Source organism: Anomaloglossus baeobatrachus, chromosome 3 (assembly GCF_048569485.1).
Source record: "Anomaloglossus baeobatrachus isolate aAnoBae1 chromosome 3, aAnoBae1.hap1, whole genome shotgun sequence".
In the NCBI taxonomy this organism is placed as follows: domain Eukaryota; kingdom Metazoa; phylum Chordata; class Amphibia; order Anura; family Aromobatidae; genus Anomaloglossus; species Anomaloglossus baeobatrachus.
The window spans coordinates 556,910,345-556,934,451 of record NC_134355.1 but is presented as its reverse complement, the minus strand read 5'-3'; the positions used below and the strand labels follow the sequence as shown (position 1 = coordinate 556,934,451).

At 50.2% G+C, this 24,107-nt stretch overlaps 1 protein-coding gene across 1 annotated transcript in view; it reads left to right on the top strand.

The window, feature by feature from the left end:
* AP1S3 (adaptor related protein complex 1 subunit sigma 3) overlaps positions 1-23,569 on the top strand; it is an 86,805-nt gene extending 63,236 nt beyond the window's left edge. The window contains exons 3-5 of the mRNA XM_075340826.1: positions 4,800-4,908; positions 9,698-9,835; positions 22,860-23,569. Of these exons, the coding sequence (XP_075196941.1) occupies positions 4,800-4,908; positions 9,698-9,835; positions 22,860-22,895 (283 nt within the window). The 3' untranslated portion in view covers positions 22,896-23,569. The remainder of the gene's footprint in view (positions 1-4,799; positions 4,909-9,697; positions 9,836-22,859) is intronic.
* Positions 23,570-24,107: the final 538 nt, after the last annotated feature.

The following is a 24,107-nucleotide window of genomic DNA, read 5'->3' as shown; positions in this document are numbered from 1 at the left end:
TCTCATGTGCGATCCGCAACAACTCCGTCCGGAACGGATAGGGTACCACCAACTGTCGGTCCCTGGGCCACGCCTCCGGTGAACCCTGCTGGACCGTGGCCCGGTACAGCCGTCCTTGGTCCCAGACCACTCGCTCCGGGTCCGAGTCCGAGGGAGGCTGTGCCGCCTGCTCCTTAAGAGCTTTCAGGCTGTCGTCAGCTTCTAACGCTGCCTGAAACCCCTGACTAGATGTGGCCAGAATCGACGAGACTGTCACATCTTCGGTCAGTACCCCGGGACCTGTGTCCTGGCCTCCACCTGACTCGGCTGCCACTTGGTCAGAAGGGGAAGAGCTATCGGACCTCCGGGAGGCCCCTTGGCTTCCAGCACTCCCACTGCGGGTGACAGCGGCCACAGCCGCTGCGACCGTGGGTCGTGCCTGCTCCTCCTCCGTTCCTGACCAAGTCGCCGGTTCAGGCAGACCTACCTGGCTTCCTGACACCCCGGTTGTGGGGGAACCATGCACCGAGATCTTACCTGGGAGCACTTCCGCTCCTGGACCGGCCCCAATCTCACCTGCCTGTTCCCCTCCTGCAGCAACAGAACCCCGCTGTGAAATCTCTGGGGACCCCACATTTGCTGTGGTAGCCCCCACCCCACACACTGGTCCTTCCCCTGCAGCACCCTGCTCTCTGCTTATCCCTGCAGAGGGCAACAGATCCCAGCTCACAGGCTGATTACTTGTAGAGGCATTGTCACACCTTTCTCTGACCCCCTCCCCTGTCACAGCTGCAGCTGAGTGTGTGTCTATGGTGTCTATGCAAGCAGAAATATCAGAGTTCACTCCCTCCTCCCTTACATCATTCATAGATAACACATTAACATTGTTAGGAGTCATGTCAGTACGGGCTGAAGGTTCAGCCCTTGGGGGGGGCCCAAACTGGGAGGTTATCTGCCCCAAATCTGTCCCAAGTAGCACGTTTGCAGGGATCCGATCAGTTACCCCCACCTCCCTCACCCCTCGCCCTGCGCCCCAGTCCACATAAATGTCAGCAACAGGCAGCGCCGGGTCAATGCCTCCAATCCCGGAGACAGCGAGGGTTTTTCCCGGGATCAAGTCTTGGGGGGACACCATGTCAGGCCGCACCAGAGTCACCTCCGAGGCGCTGTCTCGCAGTCCTATGGTCACAGACCGGCCGACGGTGACAGGTTGGAAGCTGTCCAGGGACCTACCACCACCCCCACCCACACAATACACCTTGGGCGGCCCTTGGGACGGGGACGGAGCCGGGGCCTTGGGACGCTGAGGGCACATGGCCTTGAAGTGTCCAGGTAGGTTGCACTGGTGGCACCGTCTTGGTTCTGCCACGGGCCTGGAGAGGGGAGTTGAGGGGGGCACCCCCTGCAGTCTAGGGGCAGGTGGGGCAGTCGTAGAATTCATCTTACCCCCTCTCCAGGTGCTGCTGGTGGCTGCTCTCCTGGCCTCAGGAGCCCGATTGTTGGTGTAGTCATCGGCCAGGGCAGCTGTAGCCGTGGACCCCTTTGGCTTCTGGTCTCGGATGAACTGGCGGAGATCCTCAGGGCAGTTCCACAAGAGTTGCTCCGTGATGAACAAGTCCAGGATCTCCGGTCCGGTGGAAAGCTGCAGGCCTTGGGTCCAGTGGTCGGCAGCTCGGGCAAGTGCCCGCCGGTGGTCAGCCCAGGAGTCCTTTGGTCCCTTTTGCAGGGTCCGGAACTTCTTGCGGTAGGACTCTGGAGTGAGGTTGTACTGTTGGATCAGGGCCCGCTTGATGGTGTCGTAGCCCTGATCTGCCTCAGCAGGCAAGTCCCCAAGGATATCCAGGGCCTTACCCCTTAGACGGGGGGTCAGGTATTTGGCCCACTGATCCTTGTCCAGATGGTGCTGCAAGCAAGTCCGTTCAAAAGCAGTCAGGAAAGAGTCCAAGTCTCCATCCTTCTCCAGCACTGGGAAGTCCTCAACACGGACCTTTGGAAGTTTGGTGTTTTGAAGGTCACATGTGGCTGATGAGGGCCGGAGCTGAGCTAGCTGCAGCTGGTAGTCACGGTCTGCCTGTCGCTCTCGCTCTTCACGCGCTGCCTGCCGCTCCGCAGCCTCACGCGCTGCTTGCCGTTCCGCAGCCTCAGCGTCACGCGCTGCTTGCCGCTCCGCAGCCTCAGCGTCACGCGCTGCCTGTCGCCCACGCTCGGCCATGAGTATCTCGTAGGTATCCCGGTCTCCAGCCATAAGCCTGGCCAAGGCAGCTTGAAGGAGGGCCTCTGCACCTCTCAGGCCAGAGGGATTGGCAAGTGGTGATCTGCGGCACGCTGCAGAGCCAGGTGATTCACTGTCCATTTCAGAGCGGAGGACTGGCATCTGGCTCGTTGAGGACCCTTGGGCGAGCTCCTCCTCATTTTGTCCAGCAGTGCCAGGTTGTGCGATGTCCTCTGCAGAGCTGTTCTCTGGCGTCGGGCTCTTGGAGGGCTCGTGGACAACCTCCTCATCGTCTCTGGCCTGAGCATCGGCCATTCCTTTGGCTTTGCTCCTGGTGCTCTCAGCCATTGTTGCAGACTTTGGTCACTGACACAGAACTGACACCTGATGCCTCCACACACCTTACAGTATCTGCACTCTGACACTCTAGTGTTGAGCTAGTCTGAAGACCCCAGCAGCCACAGCTGCTGCAGGCAGTCTTTAGTGTCTGGGAGTATGGGTCTCACACTCACACACACTATTATCTCGATCCCACCGCTATGCCACCAATATGTCACGAACCACCGGGGGGGTCACTCAGAAATCCCCCGCGCTGGCTACCAGTACGTCACAATCGGGGGGTAACAAGTGGGGGTCACCCCTCCTTTATACCTCCCGACCGACAGACAGAGCACGTGACGCGCTCTCTAGCGCCCCTCTTATAGTCAGGCCAATTATGGAATTGCCCGACAATAAGCAAGGAGGCCGCTCTACTACTTATGCCGATTATTGAAGGGTCCCCGGTGAGAGTAGGGTATATATTCCCCCGACCTCCGCGGGCGGAATATATAAAACCTCCCCGAATCTCACTGGCCTCCCCACAATAATCCTTGGCACAACTCGCTGCCACCAACCGCTTCACGGTAACTATTAGCCGAACACACGGACGTGGGATTCAAGATCGAGATAACAGAACAGCCCAAGATTAATTATATAATTTAATCAGCCTAAAGCACACTAGAAACTACAATATATACAATAGGGAATCTACAGAATATACATATGTCAGAGTACAGTTACAATCAAAGCATGGGTTACAAACAGGCATACACAGTTCCAGCAGTTACCTTGTGCGTCTGGCCACAGGGGGGCGCTGTAGACCAGGTTTCCAGGAACTCCCTCACAGGTCTTTCCCAACCAGGCCCCCGAGCAAAAGAACACTGGAAAATGGCCGAAGTAGGGTTATCAACCTGGGCAAATCCAGGTCCCCTCCTACCTTAGTGACCTCAGAGGGAGCACTGCTCCACCCCTGGCTGGAGTTATGGACAAAATCCACAACATGGAATATGGCCATAACTTGGCCTGGGAGCGTCGTAGGCGGACGCCGACGCTCTCATTGTGACAGCTATGAATTTAGCTACAGAACGAGAGGACTCATGACTTGTCTACTAGTTCCCCATTGGCTGATATCACGCCTGGGGTATTTCCCCAGGTCCTGCTCCCATAAAAAGGGTGTGCCAGCATCGTCCGCATGCGGAGACACCATTTTTATGGTTGCCATATTTATCGGAAATATGGCTTGCGAGATATGAACCATTTTTTACTGGAGTCGTCCTGTCTGGATACTTCCAAGCTTGCTAACTAGATAGCAGCCCCTACTACAGGGTCACGGCAGGGAGTCATCCTGTGTCCATTGTTCCCACATCACCTAATCTCCATATCACAGGAGATGGCCCTGGGATGTGTTGCTAGGATGTGACACCTTCACAGATGCTGGACATCTGAGAACAAGAAGGGAGGGGGCACGGCCATGGAGTGATGAGAGCGATTATGACTGGAAGTCATAATTCATCTTCATATCCCAGGGTTTGCCTCACAGGGGGGAAGGGAGGAATTACGAGGGGGGATACATGTAGATCAGGAGGGCAGACTGTCAGTCATTACATGTCTCACGCTGGTACTTCCCCCTTTCATATAAAATAAGTCCTGAAGGCAGATTCTCAGACAAATCAGTGTCCAGCCCAAAGATCTTAACAGCTCATTCACATATAAGAAAAATATGTAATTTGGAATAAGACATCTGATTGCAGATAAAATATTATTTTATTAAACGTTCTATGTCCTGCATATTCATATAGATGGCTTAGAAGGGTTGATCCTACTGACAAACTCCCTTTAAAGGGTTTGTTCACTTTTGGGTACTATATTTATTTTTGTTACTTAATGCATGTATTTCCGGCTAAAATAATTTTAATTAAAGTTTTGCTTTGTTTGGCTTTTTCAGGCTCTTTGTTTCTTTACACTCAAGTATGATGTCTGTGGTCATAAATCAGCTGAGAGATCAGTTAAATAGTGGCAAACCTTTTTGTTAGTCCATCAGAATATGTATATATATATTGTGTGTCTCTAAATAGCAGCAATTTTGCTGTCATACGTTGGACACCCATTTATCACACACATTTGGTATAGAGGTCATGGCTGTTATTTAATGCAGCCTGCTATCCTGATTGTTACATACACTGCTTTATTAATAACTGAGGAAGAAGCAGCAATTTCCCCAACTGGGACGTGCTATAATCAAATAAGGTTCCTCAAATTAATCTTGGCCTTTTATCTCCCGATTTTTCAGGTATGCCAGCCTGTACTTCTGCTGTGCCATAGAAGATGAAGACAATGAGCTGTTGACGTTGGAGATCGTTCATAGGCTTGTGGAGCTCCTTGATAAGTACTTTGGAAATGTAAGTTATTTCACTTTATTTTACCATCTTTTCATCTCTGTTAACACGGCTGAGGGCGACCGATGTTTTGTTGGCTAGCACTCGGCCCAATGTTACACTATGGAGCAGTGCCGACTTTCAATTTTATATTCTACTGCTGATCCGGCATGAGAAAAAAAATTCCAGCATGCTGAGAGTGCCTCTGCTAATGGCATGCACCCATCCGAGCGCAGTCTGAATGGGGAAAAAAAAAAAGTATGTAGAAAACGATTATCAATTTCTCACAGCATCATTTAAGGGGGTTGTGTGGTCTTTGGGTACAAGTCTGTGAATCCTCGCAGTGCGTGTACTGTCAGGATTCTCCGCTGCCAGTTCTTGGAGCTGGCAGACTGCAGTTATGTGATTTTTATACATGCAGTCACGTGCCGGCTAGACATGTGCCTCACTCAGTATAAGGCCTTTTTCACACGTCAGTGATTCTGGTACGTATGTGCTAGTTTTTATACGTATCAGAATCATGGACATACGCAGACCCATTATAATCAATGGGTCTGCGCACAAATCAGTGATTTTTCACTGACCGTGTCTCCGTGCAGCGTACACGCGTGTCTGTGTTCCGCACAGAGACATATCCATTTTTTTTCTGGCATCACTGATGTCCCACGGACCACACTATGGTATGGCCCATTAAACACGTACTAGAAAAACACAGACATTGAAAATAAAAAGCTTTTTTAAACTTACCTGTCTCCAGCGACGCTGTGTTCTGCCTCTGCTCTCCACAGCTTCCTGTCCAGCCAATTACTGTCATGCATATTTATTTATGCAGGCACAGCTGACCCAGAAGCAGCTGCAGAGGTGACACAGCGGCGGCCGAATGCTGCATCGTGGGACTCTTCAGCACCACGGACAGCAGGAGTGGGGACAGGTGAGTTTCACCATGTGCAATCACGTGTCACGGATTGCACATGGAAAACCCACGTGTGCAGTGAATCATGGCATCCGGAGGGACATATGTGTTTTACCACGCCAGTGAAAAATGTCTGTGTTTTTCACTGATTTGTGAAACAGGCCTAAGTGAATAAAGTGAGGCTGGATACATATATTTGGAATGTGGCCGGAAGTATGCAAATTGCGTATACGTGGTCACATGACCTCTCGCTCCTGCCACCGAACACTCCTGACACTGCAAGCTCTGAGGATTCACAGTCCACAGTCACATAGACTGACTGCACACTTGTACCACAAGGCCGTATAACTCCTTAAGATAGTGGAGTAATCACGTCACATGACTTCCAGTGCCCATTGGCCCCCGTGCAATGCAATTGTGGGGAGCCAGTGATTGACAGTGCCAGGGGCCCGCTGAATGGGCTTCATAAGAGATTATTGAATACATTGCAGAAATGACAATCTATAAAATGATCCCAAGGTCAAGTCTCCTAAACAGTCTAAACATGAAAATAAAATAAAAATGTTTGAATCTCTTTTAACAGTTTAAAATGAAAGAAAAACATATTTGTTATCACTTAGTCTGTCTGTAAAAGTCTTGTCAATGAAAATATAAAACCTGTATAGTAAATGCCATAGAATATAAATAAATTAAAAAGCTATAGTTACCAGTTTTCAGTAGCCACATCGCCCCAATAATGCTCAATGAAATCGCACAAGCTATCCCAATATACCAATAAAAACACCAGCTTGTCACACAAAAACAACACACCCTAATAAAGCTCTGAAAGTACAATTTTTTATTTTTTTTTTATTTGAGCAACTAAAATATAAAAAACTGTACAAGATTAGGATCACCACAATAGTAACAACCTGAAGAAGCATGCTTGCATTTCTACCACACCATTTCATCCCAATTGTTTTTCGTTATTTTTCAGTACATTATTACATGGCAATGGATTTTTCATTTTCTTCTAGGTAGTGATACAAAAAAACTCACAGTTCTACTGTTTTTGTTTTTCTTATTATGACTCTAAAGGCCCCGTTACACGCAACGACGTATCTAACGATATATCACCGGGGTCACAGACGGATTCCGTGACGCACATCCGGCATCGTTAGTGACGTCGTTGCGAGTGACACCAACGAGCGGCCGTTAACGATGGAAAATACTCACAAAATCGTCCATCGTTGACACGTCGATCATTTTCAAAAAAATCGTTAATTGTTAAGGATGCAGGTTGTTCATCAGTCCCGAGGCAGCACACATCGCTATGTGTAACACCTCGGGAACGACGAACTACAGCTTACCTGCGAGCGCCGGCAATGAGGAAGGAAGGAGGTGGGCGGGATGTTACGGCCGCTCATCTCCGCCCCTCCGCTTCTATTGGGCGGCCACTTAGTGACGCTGAACAAACCGCCTCCTTAGAAAGGAGGTGGTTCACCGGCCACAGCGACGTTGCTAGGCAGGTGAGTCCGTGTGACTGCTCCTAACGATATTGTGCGCCACGGGAAGCGACTTGCCCGTGACGCACAAACGGCAGGGGCAGGTACGCTCGCTAGCGATATCGCTAGCGATATCGCTGCGTGTAAAGCCCCCTTAACTGTATGGTTTAGTTATTATATTTTGATATGCCAGATTTTTAAAGCTATACCAAATATGTTTTATTTTTTAGTTCTTATTTTTTTTTAATGGGGTTGCAGAGGGTAATTCCAAATTTTATATATATATATATAATAAAAAAAACACTTTTTTACTGTTATGTTTTAGTCCCCTTATTGAATTTTAAACTGCAATTGTCAGATACATAGAATTGCAGTATATGGTGAAAGTCTAAATCGACTTTGAAGTTCATATGGCTCCGCTTCATATGAGTACCAAGATGGCAGTGACTGAGTCTTTCAGCCGATTTCTGGATTCAATGGTAATCTATCAGTGCCCCGCAATCATATTGTGGAGGGGCCGAAAGAATCACATGACCATCGGGCATGTACAATCTCTGAAAGCTATGTTTAAAGTGGTTATCAGCAGCAATCTACGTGTGTGCTATCGTGATCATTAGTGAGACCCGTAGCGATCAGCTGACATCGAAGATGAGTCACAATCTTGGTACTACCACTGTAAAAACAAAAACACAAACAAAAGGTTCAGCAGCACTCTGTAAGCACCAAGACGTATACAAGCATAGCATATATAAGATTTAAACTGCATTAATTCTATATAGAATATACTTGGAAAAATGAAGGTTCCTTGTGCAAAAATTGGCCAATTCTTTTGTGCCCATCAACATTGGCAAGGTGATATTTCTTTGTTGGGACCCTATCCTATTTTCATGCCTCTTCTGGACTAAAAGTCTACAAAATATGGGCAGATAGGATCTGGCACTAATTCAAACCACCCTATGGCTGATGGGCGTAGAATGCAGTCAGAATAGGAGGCTGTCTACACCTCCAATATATACTGCAAAAACAAAAAATCTGCAACTTCAAATAAAACATAACAAGTGTGAACAGGTGCCAATTCCCATAACTATGCAAAACACAAATAAAAGGATACAGCAGCACTCTGTGAGCACCAAGACATATACAAACATAGAATATGTGAATTTAAACTGCATTAATGCTATATAGAATATACTTAGAAATCTGATGGGTCCTTGCATAAAATTGGCCAATTCTTGTGTTGCCCATGAACCACAGCAAGATGACCTTTCTTTGATGGGACCATATCCAAATTTCATACCTCTCCTGGACTAAAAGACTTTAATTATATAGGCAAATAGGATCTGATACTAAGTAAAACCATCCTGCAACGGATGGAGACAATCAGAATAGGAGGATATCTACACCACGCATATATACTGCAAAAAGAAAACAAAACAAAAAACTGCATCTCCAAATAAAACATAGCAAGTCCAAACCCGAGACACAAACCAACAGATACAGCAGCACTCTGAATGCGCCAATAGAATAGGTAAAACCCCAGCACTCAAAGGAAAAAAGAAGAATTTTGTGTATGCAAATAAATTTCTCCCCACCATTCTTCTGAATCTTCTACCCACCAATACCTTGATTCTTGTACTGCAAAGTGTGAAGGACCTGCTTTATCTCAGCCACTGTTGTCCATTGTGACCCGCGTTTTCTTGTACTTTCATATTAAGCAACAACCTTGGGAAAGGCGCAAGCCAAAACATTGGTGTTGCATTGTCAGGGTTCACTTTTTGCAGTTAATAAAAATAAAATTTATTTCATACACAAAATTCTCCTTTTTTCCTTTGAGTCCTGGGGTTTTACCTATTCTATTAGTACCCTTGCTTTACCCTTCAGCACCACCTTTGAAGCAGTGAGCCAGATGTCACCTATATTCTCTGAAAGCGCCAAGACCTATGCAAGCACAAAATATATGAAATTAAAACTGCATTAATGATATATAGACTATACTTAGAAAATTGAAAAGTCACCTTGCCATGGTTGATGGGCACACAAAAATTTGCCAATTGTTGCGCAAAGAACCTTTATTTTTCCAAGTATATTCTATATATCATTAATGCAGTTTAAATTTCATATATTATAGGTTTCACATGTCTTGGCGCTTACAGAGTGCTGTGCTGTACCCTTTTGTTTGTGTTTCGTGTAGTTGTAGCAGTTGGCACCTGTTCACACTTGCTATGTTTTATTTGGAGATGCAGTTTTTTTGGTTCTCACTTTAAATTACCATCAGATTGCAAAACTAGCATATAACATTTGCTATTAGAACAGTCAAATGCAAATGAACTAGGAAAATGGAGACCCATATTAATAAAATGCTGTTTCTCCGTTAAGTAAAATTTGTGTAACTGTTTATTTTCTTCCGCTGTCCTAGGTCTGTGAGCTGGACATAATTTTTAACTTTGAGAAAGCCTATTTCATACTGGATGAGTTTCTCATGGGGGGTGAAATTCAAGAAACCTCCAAAGAATCTGTGGTGAGGGCCATTGAGGATTCGGATATGTTACAAGAGGTAATTTCCTTTGCTCTTACTTAATGTACTACCATTACCCTCAATAATGATATGCTAGCTATGGAGAAAGAATGTTCACTGAAAACTTGCCAACCATCTGGTACTTTTGTGGCAAAGACTAATCTTTCCTATGTAATCCTATCTTGGTGGATATTTTAGGCTTGGACATCATGCACTTGGGTTAATCTGGTTTCACCCTTATTAATTTATATAGCCTTTAGTAAAGAAGGGAAAGAGAGGACATGATGGAAAACCTTCAATATATTAAAGGTTTAAATAAGGTTCACGAGAGAAGTGTTTCAGTAAGAGACTTAACACAAGAACAAGGAGGCACAAGCTGAAATGAGTTCAGTGGAGGATCAGAAGCAATGTCATAAAAATAATGAACAAGTAGAAATAAAAAAGAGATAATATAAGGACAGACTTTATAGATCATGTTCTTTATTAGCCAGCAATTTTCTATATTTCGGTTGCCATTATTAAGGTGTTATTAAGGGGTTATGATCAACGTTTAGGGTGGGTGGACACGATTATTGTCCACAGCGTTTTGGACGCAGTGGATTTTCCCTGTGTCCAAAATGCTGCGTTGTACAGTACAAGCAAAGTGGATAGTATGTATAGAAATCTCCTGCCCTCTGTGCTTTTTACCCACAGCATAAACTGATTTCCGAGTGTTCTACGCAGGTTGAATAGAGGTAAACTCTGCAGCTGTCTGAACCTTAATGGTGTGCTTCAACAGCTGCAGTCTTCTGTGGAGAGTAAAGTTGAGCGGACTTCTAAAAATCCGGGTCCGGCGGATCCGTCGCGGGTTGTAAAATAAGTCCGGATCCGATCCGGACCTATCTATGTGAATGGAGAGAGAGAGAGAGAGAGACAAACAACCCGGATTCCCGCGTCCGGGTCGGACCCAGATCAGACGCTGAAACTGCGCGGATCCGGATCGGATCCGCTCAACACTAGTGGAGAGCACTCGTGGTCCCCGCAGAAGAGGACACGCTGTGTACAAGATTGTGTGCACTCACCCTTAAAGATCTCGCATATTGCTTGGAGGAGTTTAACAGAGGGAACGTGTTTCCTTTGGGATCCCATCACCCCTAACAGCATGATCGTGGGATGCTGGTGGGTTACTGTGGCATATAGAGGCCTAACAATGGCGTCTGGGGCTTCCATAGACCGAAAGCCTATTAGTTCCTGCCGAAGTTGGGGGTCTAATAGGCTAGATGTCATTGTTACACTGACAGGCTAAACTAATACACTGCAATTAATAAGTAGTGGAGTGTTTTCTCTACACTGTCGAAGGATCATGTGTTTAAGTCTCCTTGTGGGACTAATAAATGTTATATAAAAATGCTTTAACTGTTTTTAAAAAATCTAAATCCCAGTGTTCCTAATAAAAAGTGGTTTCATCTGGAAAAAAAATCACAACTCCATCAAGACAAAGCACATTTGGTATTGCCATATGCAGAATGACCCATATAAAACTATTTCATTATTTATCCTCCACAGTGAAAGTCACAAAAAAATGGGAAACTATGAACTGTGGATCCCATAAAAAAAAAAAAAAAAAAAAAGTAAAACAAAGCCAGAATTGCTGTGTTTTGGTGTGGATAGATGTTCTGGAGTAAGACGCTCCTAATTCAATAAGATGCACATGCCACTTAATGAATTAGGTGCATCTTGCCACTGGCCTGTGCCTCCGCCAGAAATGTTACTCCAGTTAAGCATTGGAATATCATTTCTGGTGTAAGGTACGCGCCATAACCTTTAATTAATTTGTCGAGCAGGCTTTGCCATTCCCCGTCTTGTCCCATATCTACTCAATTTGGCGAAGCTTGCTAAAATTGGATTGAAACCGCCAAAATTTGCAATACTTTTGCACCACTTTGTTTTTTCACGAAAAATAGAAATTGTAACTTTTGATGGTGTTTTACACCAGAGAACTGGTGACAACTGCTTCATGAATCGGACTTAATTTTTTTTGAAAACTGACTTTTTACATAAACGTAAATAACATATACTATATAAATTTGATATTACCATTATCGCATTCACACCTAGAATAAAAGTTAACTTATTAATTATACTGAATAGAGGGGAAAAAAAATCTAAATTCTGTTTCTTTTGTTAATCAGTTAATAAAGTGTACTAAAAAGTGATCAGATGGTTGTCAGTAGCAAAATGATACAAATTAAAACTACATTTTCATACAAAAAAAGTAACCCTCTGTCAACTTTGACAGAAAAATGTAAAATGGACGGCATTCAAAATTCAACAACACAAAAATAAAAGCTGGGGGGGGGGGTTTCTTTTTTTTTTTTTCCCCAAACAGTGAATTGGTATTGCCATAATCGTACTGACTATTGTAAAATTTAAATTGCAAAAAAAACAATGGCAGCATTGCTATTTTTTTAATTTATTTCTTCCTGTAGAAGGTTCCCCAAAACTAACTGCCACTAACAAATACAACTTATCCCGCAAAAAAACTCTCACCAACAAAAAAATCTATGATTCCTGCAATGTGACTATAAAAGAAGTTAAAAATGTTGTTTGGTCATTAATAGTGATGAGCGAGCACTGCCATGTTCCCTTGCTCTGTACTCATTAAGAGCAGTTGGATGCTTGGATGGGTGCAACGCGAGCATCTGAATATAATGGAAGTCAATGAAGGACTTGAGCATTTTTCCGGAAGATTTCTCAGTAAAATGTTTAAGTTCTCCATTGACTTCCATTACACTCGGTGCTTAAAATCGAGCATCCAACTGCCCTTAACGAATACCAAGCACCTGAATATGGTAGTGCCCGCTCATCACTAGTCATTAAGGCCCAAATAAGCCTAATAAGGCCGGATTCACACTTGAGAGACTCTCGCGAGTCTCGCATTGCATCACCCGACACGGCCTGCCGCCCTCAGACAGGAGCGTCTCAGCTGCATAGAAATACATGCAGACGCCCCGCTCCTGTCAGGAGAGTGTGCGGCCATTCTGGGTGATGCAATGCGAGACTCACGCGAGTCTCTCGCAAGTGTGACTCGGGCCTAAGAGGTTGTCCAGGATATAAAGGTGTTGTTAGCTTTTAGTAAATTAATGTCTTCTGATGTACTCTCCTTCCCTGGGTTCACTGGTAAGTCTCTGTCCGTGTTCCTGGTGTATGACTTTGGTTGCAACGCTGACATCACATCGACAGCATGTCAGCCAATTGGTATGCTCAACGGCTCTACCAATGTAGACAGAAGTCCCTCTTTAGAGTGGTCGCCTATACCACACACTTAGAGCATCAGCAGAGACTTGCTGGTGGATCTGGAGAAGAGGAGTACAGCTCGGTTTGCTTCTTTATAATAACCTACAGCCGGCAACAATCATTTACTGAAAGGGAAAAATCTCTTTCAATATTGATAAACTACCAGTAGTGTAAGTCATCAAGAGGAGATAGTTGGCTGTTTGACACTCGGCAAAAGCCAGATGTAAGTGGAGAACAGAGTAGAACTGGACAGCTCTATATATTGTTTAGTGACTGCTGCCGAGTGTTGAAGGTTATTTCTCATTTAAGGCTGGACTCACACGAGCGTATGGCATCCGATGCGAGAGCATCGGATGCGATATGCTAATGCCCCCTGGCTCAGGCTCTGCTGCGAGCGTGAGCCGAGTGTCATGCGACTGTAACCCGATCTTGCGATCGGGTCACAGCTGTGAAGCTGTGTGCGGGCGCTGCGGAGGAGAGGGACGGGTTAATCCCCCCCATCTCCTCCACTGTCAGCCTGTGCGTATATCGCACTGCACTGGGATAACATCCGAGTGCAGTCTGATGTATCTCTCGCATCCATTCACTTGAATGGGTGCGAGAGATACGGCGGTAGCAGCAAAACGCAGCATGGTGCCGCTTTTCTCGCATCCAGAATCTGGATGTGAGAAAAGCTGACCAAAAGCTCAACCTCATTGCCTAACATTGGTCAGAGTGCAATGCGAGAATTTCTCGCATTGCACTCGTCCGATTTTCACGCTCGTGTGAGCGTACCCTAATAAGAACACTGGGTTTCAGACCCCCACGCAGGGCCGTATTTGCCACTAGGCACCCGTGGTCCCGTGCCTAGGGCGGCACGTTGCGGGGGGCGGCACTTTCTGGCAGCAAAAAAAAAAAAAAAAAAAAAAAAAATATATATAAATTTTTTTTTTTTTTTTTTTTTTTTTTTACATCCCCGCCCCCCGTCCCTCCCTCCGTTACACTCGGCTGTGTTCGGGGGGGGGGGGGGGAGGGAGGAGAGGCGCACTTCTGTCTATTTAAACAGGCATAGTGAGCTGATTAACCCCGGAAGTTCCATTACCTGCACTTCCGGGGTCAGAGGCGCGCGGGCGCGACAATCAGCTGACTGCCCCGTGCTGCAGACAACACACGCCGCGGAGGAGGACGCGTCTGCAGCTGGAGCCAGCCAGAAGTGGAGCCAGCCAGAGCAGGGCGGCGGGCACCGGAGCAGGTAAGGCAGAGGCAGAGCCTAGAATGTATGGGCTCCTTACAGGTTAGTTGATCGTTGCGATGCCTCTTTTTGTCCACTATAATCATGCAAGGGGAGGCTGGGGGGAGAGAGGCTGAGGCTGGGGGAGGCTGGGAAGAGAGAGAGGCTGAGGCTGGGGGGAGAGAGGCTGAGGCTGGGGGAGAGGGAGGCTGGGGGGAAAGAGACGCTGAGGCTAGGGGGGAGGCTGGGGGGAGAGAGAGGCTGAGGCTGGGGGGGGAGGCTGGGGAGAGAGAGAGGCTGAGGCTGGGGGGAGGCTGGGGAGAGAGAGAGGCTGAGGCTGGGGAGAGAGAGGCTGAGGCTGGGGGGGAGGCTGGGGAGAGAGAGGCTGAGGCTGGGGGGGAGGCTGGGGAGAGAGAGGCTGAGGCTGGGGGGGAGGCTGGGGAGAGAGAGGCTGAGGCTGGGGGGAGGCTGTGGAGAGAGAGAGAGGCTGGGGAGAGAGAGGCTGAGGCTGGGGGGGAGGCTGGGGGGAGGCTGGGGAGAGAGAGAGGCTGGGGAGAGAGAGGCTGAGGCTGGGGGGGAGGCTGGGGAGAGAGAGGCTGAGGCTGGGGGGGAGGCTGGGGAGAGAGAGGCTGAGGCTGGGGGGGAGGCTGGGGAGAGAGAGGCTGAGGCTGGGGGGGAGGCTGGGGAGAGAGAGAGGCTGGGGGGGAGGCTGGGGAGAGAGAGAGGCTGGGGGGGAGGCTGGGGAGAGAGAGAGGCTGGGGGGAGGCTGGGGAGAGAGAGAGGCTGGGGGGGAGGCTGGGGAGAGAGAGAGGCTGGGGGGGAGGCTGGGGAGAGAGAGAGGCTGGGGGGGAGGCTGGGGAGAGAGAGAGAGAGAGGCTGGGGAGAGAGAGAGGCTGGGGGGGAGGCTGGGGAGAGAGAGAGGCTGGGGGGGAGGCTGGGGAGAGAGAGAGAGGCTGGGGGGGAGGCTGGGGAGAGAGAGAGAGGCTGGGGGGGAGGCTGGGGAGAGAGAGAGAGAGAGGCTGGGGAGAGAGAGAGGCTGGGGGGGAGGCTGGGGAGAGAGAGAGGCTGGGGGGGAGGCTGGGGAGAGAGAGAGAGGCTGGGGGGAGGCTGGGGAGAGAGAGAGAGGCTAGGGGGGAGGCTGGGGAGAGAGAGAGAGAGAGGCTGGGGAGAGAGAGAGAGGCTGGGGGGGAGGCTGGGGAGAGAGAGAGAGGCTGGGGGGGAGGCTGGGGAGAGAGAGAGAGGCTGGGGGGGAGGCTGGGGAGAGAGAGAGAGGCTGGGGGGGAGGCTGGGGAGAGAGAGAGAGGCTGGGGGGGAGGCTGGGGAGAGAGAGAGAGGCTGGGGGGGAGGCTGGGGAGAGAGAGAGAGGCTGGGGGGGGAGGCTGGGGAGAGAGAGAGAGGCTGGGGGGGAGGCTGGGGAGAGAGAGAGAGGCTGGGGGGGAGGCTGGGGAGAGAGAGAGAGGCTGGGGGGGAGGCTGGGGAGAGAGAGAGAGGCTGGGGGGGAGGCTGGGGAGAGAGAGAGAGGCTGGGGGGGAGGCTGGGGAGAGAGAGAGAGGCTGGGGGGGAGGCTGGGGAGAGAGAGAGAGGCTGGGGGGGAGGCTGGGGAGAGAGAGAGAGGCTGGGGGGGAGGCTGGGGAGAGAGAGAGAGGCTGGGGGGGAGGCTGGGGAGAGAGAGAGGCTGGGGGGGAGGCTGGGGAGAGAGAGAGAGGCTGAGGGGGAGGCTGGGGAGAGAGAGAGGCTGGGGGGGAGGCTGGGGAGAGAGAGAGAGGCTGGGGGGGAGGCTGGGGAGAGAGAGAGAGGCTGGGGGGGAGGCTGGGGAGAGAGAGAGAGGCTGGGGGGAGGCTGGGGAGAGAGAGAGAGAGGCTGAGGGGGAGGCTGGGGAGAGAGAGAGAGAGAGGCTGGGGGGAGGCTGGGGAGAGAGAGAGAGAGGCTGGGGGGGAGGCTGGGGAGAGAGAGAGAGAGAGGCTGGGGGGGAGGCTGGGGAGAGAGAGAGGCTGGGGGGGAGGCTGGGGAGAGAGGCTGGGGGGGAGGCTGGGGAGAGAGAGAGAGAGAGGCTGGGGGGGAGGCTGGGGAGAGAGAGAGAGAGGCTGGGGGGGAGGCTGGGGAGAGAGAGAGAGAGGCTGGGGGGGAGGCTGGGGAGAGAGAGAGAGAGGCTGGGGGGGAGGCTGGGGAGAGAGAGAGGCTGGGAGGGAGGCTGGGGAGAGAGAGAGAGGCTGGGGGGGAGGCTGGGGAGAGAGAGAGAGGCTGGGGGGGAGGCTGTGGAGAGAGAGAGAGGCTGGGGGGGAGGCTGGGGAGAGAGAGAGAGAGGCTGATTCTGGGGGAGGCTGATGCTGGGGGAGGCTGGGAGGGGCAGGGGGAGGCTGGGAGGGGCAGGGGGAGGGAAGCTGATGTGGAGGGAGACTTGGAGGAGGGAGGCTGAGGGAGGAGGGAGGCTGAGGGAGGAGGGAGGCTGATGCTGGGAGGAGGGAGGCTGATGCTGGGGGAGGCTAGGAGGAGGGAGGCTGATGCTGGGAGGACGGAGGCTGATGCTGAGTGATGCTGGGAGGAGGGAGGCTGATGCTGAGGGAGACTGGGAGGAGGGAGGCTGATGCTGGGGGAGGCTGATGCTGAGGGAGGCTGGGAGGAGGGAGGCTGATGCTGGGGGAGGCTGATGCTGGGGGAGGCTGGGAGGAGGGAGGCTGATGCTGGGGGAGGCTGATGCTGGGGGAGGCTGATGCTGGGGGAGGCTGATGCTGGGAGGAGGCTGGGAGGAGGGAGGCTGATGCTGGGAGGAGGCTGGGAGGAGGGAGGCTGATGCTGGGGGAGGCTGGGAGGAGAGAGGCTGATGCTGGGGGAGGCTGGGAGGCTGATGCTGGGGGAGGCTGGGAGGCTGATGCTGGGGGAGGCTGGGAGGCTGATGCTGGGGGAGGCTGGGAGGCTGATGCTGGGGGAGGCTGGGAGGAGGGTGGCTGATGCTGGGGGAGGCTAGGAGGAGGGTGGCTGATGCTGGGGGAGGCTAGGAGGAGGGTGGCTGATGCTGGGGGAGGCTAGGAGGAGGGTGGCTGATGCTGGGGGAGGCTAGGAGGAGGGTGGCTGATGCTGGGGGAGGCTGGGAGGAGAGAGGCTGATGCTGGAGGAGCCTCATGCTGGGGGAGGCTGGGAGGAGAGAGGCTGATGCTGGAGGAGGCTCATGCTGGGGGAGGATGGGAGGAGAGAGGCTGATGCTGGGGTAAGCTGGGAGCAGGGAGGCTGATGCTGAGGGAGGCTGGGGGGAGAGAGGCTGATGCTGGGGGGAGAGAGGCTGATGCTGGGGGAGAGGCTGCTGCTGGAGGCGGGGGGAGAGAGGCTGCTGCTGGGGGAATGGAAGAGAGGGGCCAATGCTAGAGACAGCGGACAAGGGTTGAGGGATAGAGCAATGACAATATCGATGGGGGGGGGGGGGGAGTGTAAGGACTCAGAATAAGAGGGGGGCAGCATTGGGAGCTCATTATGGAGAAGGGGCAGCATGTGTGGGCTCAGTATGGAGTGGAGCAATGTAGGGGAGTCAATATCAAGAGTGGGGTAGTGTGTGTGTGTGTGTGCGTGTGTGTGTGTGTGTGTGTGTGTGTGTGTGTCTCAGCATAAGTGTTAGTGTGGTGGTCTTAGTATGATGAATGGGGCAGCATGGAGATGTCATTATGGAGAAGCGGAAGGCAGCATTAGGAGCTCATGGAGAGGGGCAGCATGCACGGGACACTGTCAGGAGGGGGCAGCATGCACGGGACACTGTGAGGAGTGGGCAGCATGCATGGGACACTGTGAGGAGGGGGCAGCATGCACGGGACACTGTGAGGAGGCGGCAGCATGCATGGGACATTGTGAGGAGGGGGCAGCATGCATGGGACATTGTGAGGAGGGGCAGCATGCATGGGACACTGTCAGGAGGGGGCAGCATGCATGGGACACTGTCAGGAGGGGGCAGCATGCATGGGAAACTGTCAGGAGGGGGCAGCATGCATGGGACACTGTCAGGAGGGGGCAGCATGCATGGGACACTGTCAGGAGGGGGCAGCATGCATGGGACACTGTCAGGAGGGGGCAGCATGCATGGGACACTGTCAGGAGGGGGCAGCATGCATGGGACACTGTCAGGAGGGGGCAGCATGCATGGGACACTGTCAGGAGGGGGCAGCATGCATGGGACACTGTCAGGAGGGGGCAGCATGCATGGGACACTGTCAGGAGGGGGCAGCATGCATGGGACACTGTCAGGAGGGGGCAGCATGCATGGGACACTGTCAGGAGGGGGCAGCATGCATGGGACACTGTCAGGAGGGGGCAGCATGCATGGGACACTGTCAGGAGGGGGCAGCATGCATGGGACCCTGTGAGGAGGGGGCAGCATGCATGGGACCCTGTGAGGAGGGGGCAGCATGCATGGGACCCTGTGAGGAGGGGGCAGCATGCATGGGACCCTGTGAGGAGGGGGCAGCATGCATGGGACCCTGTGAGGAGGGGGCAGCATGCATGGGACCCTGTGAGGAGGGGGCAGCATGCATGGGACCCTGTGAGGAGGGGGCAGCATGCATGGGACCCTGTGAGGAGGGGGCAGCATGCATGGGACCCTGTGAGGAGGGGGCAGCATGCATGGGACCCTGTGAGGAGGGGGCAGCATGCATGGGACCCTGTGAGGAGGGGGCAGCATGCATGGGACCCTGTGAGGAGGGGGCAGCATGCATGGGACCCTGTGAGGAGGGGGCAGTATGCATGGGACCCTGTGAGGAGGGGGCAGCATGCATGGGACCCTGTGAGGAGGGGGCAGCATGCATGGGACCCTGTGAGGAGGGGGCAGCATGCATGGGACCCTGTGAGGAGGGGGCAGCATGCATGGGACCCTGTGAGGAGGGGGCAGCATGCATGGGACCCTGTGAGGAGGGGGCAGCATGCATGGGACACTGTCAGGAGGGGGCAGCATGCATGGGACATTGTGAGGAGGGGGAAGCATGCATGGGACATTGTGAGGAGGGTGCAGCATGCATGGGACATTGTGAGGAGGGAGCAGCATGCATGGGACATTGTGAGGAGGGGGCAGCATGCATGGGACACTGTGAGGAGGGGGCAGCATGCATGGGACACTGTGAGGAGGGGGCAGCATGCATAGGACACTGTGAGGAGGGGGCAGCATGCATGGGACATTGTGAGGAGGGGGCAGCATGCATGGGACACTGTGAGGAGGGGGCAGCATGATGTGAGGACAATGTGCAGATCATATTTCATAATTGAGGAAGGTGTGGTGGGTATAATTTATAAGGGAGGGCAGTGTGTAGTTTATTAGGGGCAGTGTGACAGTCACAGTATATAAGTGGGGACGGTGGGAATATTTTATACTCATGCTATGTTTTGCTGTGCCTGTGGTGATCCCCATTGGGGGGGGGGGGGGGGGTTAGTGCCCTTCGTTTCTCATTGATACTTTTTCAAGTGTTTTACAAAGTAGATCTGCCTTAAACAGATGTCGTGTGCGAAAACTCAGTTTTACGTTGTCACTAAGGGGCGCGACCACTTAAAGTGCCTAGGGCAGCACGAAGGCAAAATACAGCCCTGCCCCCACGTATGTGATAATTATAACCTATCCCATGGTTATGTCATCAAAATATTAACTCCTGGACAACCGCTTTAAGGGGTCAAACACATGGCACATCCAATCAAAGAGAATTCTTACACTCATGCTCTCTTTTTTTTTAAAGAATTTGTTGAGTTTAGTAAAACAATTTTCTAACGTTCAATTAAGCAATTCTGGGTGAATAGGTGTTAACTGAAAAGGGCCGTTCTCTAGTAACGGAAGGCGACACATAGAGCGTCTGTCATACTGGAGGACCCAGACAGCCCATTCATTTGATTAGCGTAATTTCTCCTGTGGAGGCGCTGCAGGGAATCGGACACTTACTAAGGAGACATCATATTACCAAGTTATAGTCTGGGGACCAACGGGAATTGTCCAAAGTGGGCAACACCTTTTAACCTATAGACTCCCCGATAGTGGCTATATTGTAACATAATAGGGATCTGCATAAGGCTGTGTGCACACGTTGTGTTTTTTACCGCGGAAACGCTGCGTTTAGAACCGCAGCGTTTCAGTGGCAAATTGCATGCGTTCAGCTTTCCCAGCAAAGTGTATGAGAAAGCCGAAAAATCAGTGCACACGCTGCGTTTCTAAACGCAGCGTTTTGGATGCTAAAAATCGGTGCGGAAAGAAAAGCAGCATGTCACTTCTTTTGTGCGGTGTGGCTGCGTTCTCTCCCCCATTGAATCAATGATGTGGGTCAGAACGCAGCTACACCGCAGTAAGCTGCTTTTTTGTTGCGGTCCGCGGGCTTTGTCGGCATGCCAGAACGCAGGCATTTACCTGGAAGTGAGGTCAAGAGGTTTCCTGTTGACCTCACTTTCTGTCAAAGTCCTGGAAAGCCCCCGGTGTCGCCAAAGTGCCCGCCCCGACCCCCGGCCCCCCTCCCGAAAATCCAACATGGCCGCGCGCACAGCAGCGCACCGGCCGCCCTACTCCTATGATTTCTGTCGCATGTGCCTTGAGACATGCGACAGAAAAATGCCCCCCAGGCCCTGCCAGGTCAACCCCTATTCCCCCCAGTATTCCTCCTTACCAGTCCGGTCGCAGCGCTGATCCCCCGCGGCCCCCTCCTCCTTCACAGCAGACGCCGGTCAGTGCGGTCACATGAGCAGAGCAGCTGACAGCCAGCACTGTGTTCAGAGAGCTGTGCTGGCTGCTCGCACTCTGCAGCTGTGACCCGGGGAGAGTGGGTGCAGATTTTTGGCACCCACTCTCCTCAAATGGAGGGTCTGCCCTCCTAGAAAATGGGGGATACGTTCCCTGAACGTGCCCCCATATTCTAGAAGGTCCAGAGCCGACGTGGGACGTCCAAATGGATTTCTGCGGACCCATTTTTTTTCAAATTTTTTTGATTAAATTGGTGAACGAGGGAATGATTTGGGGAGTGTTTTTTCTAATAAAATTTTTTTTGTCATTTTTTTTTGCTTTTGTTTACTGTCAATTAGTTATGTCTGGTATCTGATAGACGCCGTGACATCACTAATTGCTGGGCTTGATGCCAGGTGACATTACACATCTGGTATCAACCCCATTTATTACCCCATTTGCCAACGCACCAGGGCGCGGGATGAGTTGGGGCGAAGCACCAGGATTGGCGCATCTAATGGATGCGCCACTTCTGGGGTGGCTGTGGCCTGCTATTTTTAGGCTGGGAAGAGTCCAATAACCATGGCTCTTCCCACCCTGAGAATACCAGACCCCAGCTGTCAGCTTCACCTTGGCTGGTGATCTAATTTGGGGGGACCCCACGTTATTTTTTTTTTTAATTGTTTATTTATAAATAAAAAAAAAAAGTCTGGGGAGCCCTCCAAATTGATCACCAGACAATATGAAGCTGCCAGCTGTGGTTTGCAGGCTACAGCTGTCTGCTTTACAATGACTGGCTATCAAAAATAGGGGGGACCCCACGCCATTTTTTTCATTTTTTTTGGGTAAATACTAAGCTAGGCACCCTTTAGTGCCACATGAAAGGTACTAAAGGTGCCAGCTTAGAATATGCAGGCGGGGGTGGGACGTTATATATATTTGACATCCATTCATCCATTGACGCTTTTTTGGCTGTGTGCCCACAATCAGGTTTTGCAGTGGTTTGGACGCTGAGTGTTTTCCCTGCATCCATAATGCTGCGTTGTGCAGTAGAAGCACAGTGGAAGGATTTTTGGAGATCCCATGCCCACTGTGCTTCTTTTCTCCGCAGCATAAACTGACCGGTGGCGTGGCTTCCCGAGCCTCAGCATGTCAATTTATGCTGCGGAGATGAGTGTTCTTTGCAGGTAGAATAGAGCTAAAGTCCACAGCAGCCTGAACCCAAATCGTGGGCATGGGCAGCTGCGTTCTCCCGTGGACAACACTCACATCTCTGCAGGAAGGCTGACACTGTGTACTAGACGCCGTGTCGCTGGATCACGGCCACTTAGCCTAAAAGTGAGAATATTGTTGCTACAGCAACATTTTGGGTGAAGTAGCTGTTGATTCAAAATGCTTAATATACTCCTGAATAAAATCCTTGAGGGGTGCAGATTCCAAAATGGGGTCACTTGTGGGGGTTTTCTGACGTATAGGTACCCAAGGGGCCCTGCTAATGTGACATGGTGCGCAAAGTTTATTTCAACTTTTCCAAAATTCAAATGGTGCTCCTTCCATTCCAAGCCCTCCCATTTATCCAAACAGAATGTGGAGAAGGAAATGACATCACAGGTTTTTTTTTCCAAATGTCTGTGTTCAACCAACTTTATTAACACTGACAAGTCTTAAAAAACGCACCTAAAAAAACGCATGGAAAGCGCATGAAAAACACATGAACAACGCATGCGTTTTCGATGCGTTTTTCTCAAAAAGCATTGTTTACAATTCTCCCCTCTGCCAGAGGGTGCGTTTTTTTTCCGCGCTGAAAAAAAAGCAACGTGTGCACATAGCCTAAATGTAAAATCTGAGAAAAAAGAAATTATGCTGTAAATAAATGTAATAATTTAACAAGCAAACCTCTGTACTGTTTTTAGACGATGGAGGAGTACATGAACAAGCCAACTTTTTAAGAGAGCGACTCCAAGTTCTGTCAACCGGACAAGAAGTAGACTCTGCAGTGAGATTTGATTGGGCAGAAGACATGGCAACTGCACTACAAGATCAGAGGGCACCGCTGGGCGGACCTCCTGCCATCCTGGAAGACGGCAACATGAAATCAAGTGGGACATGATTACCAAGACTACCTTATTCAACCCTTTGCAGCTGTATGGACCTAGACATATGCACAGTGAATACATGTATGCAAAGAAAACCTTGCTTTTTAAAGGAGAAAAAAAATATTTTTTTATGTATATTTTGACTCTTATAATTACCAGAATGACTGCCGAAAAATGCCGACCAAAGCAAGGACTTATATGAATGATTTTTTTATATCTTAATACCTCTTCATGTGTTTGGTGTAAATAGGCTTATCTGGCCTTATCTGTCTAACAGAAAAGCTGGCCTTGTTGCACAAAGCAACCAATCACAGCACAGCTTTGATTGTTCATAGCAGGGTAAATATTGAAAGCTGAGCTGTGATTGGTTGCCATGAGAAATGAGACCAATTCCTCTATGATATAGTTTTTACAAGTGATTCCCTATGCTTTCTCTCTGGGTGTAGAATTATCTACCGACTATTAATGTAGATCCTGAAAATCATGCAAATATCCTAAATAAATGGAAAAGGTTATTGTTTAATCAAGGCGTTTTGCAACATTACATTTTTTTATGTAATTTTTTTTCATAGTTAAGGTTAAGAGCACAAACTAATATTAAAAAGCGTCTGTCTGTCTATCTGTTTCTGTCTGTCAACTGCTAATGGAATTAGTAAAATCAGTACCGTATTTTTCGGACCATAAGACGCACCCTGGTTTTAGAGGTGGAAAATAGGAAAATAAACTTTTAAGCAAAAAATGTGGTCATGACACAGTTATGGGGCGAGGATCTGCTGCCTACACTGTTATGGGGGTAATTTCCCCAAATTCTCTGCTAAGGTACCTCAGCCTGGTAATGATTCTCCTGCCTTGTATATGTACCCCATCCTGGTATATGCCCTTATCCTGCTATATACTGGCATCCTGCTATATACCCCCATCCTGCTATATACTGCCATACTGCTATATGCCCTTATCCTGCTATATACCCCCATCCATCCTGCTATATCGCCCCATCCTGCTATATAGCCCCATCCTGCTATATGGCATGTATCCTGTATCACACAAAAAAATAAACGTTTATAC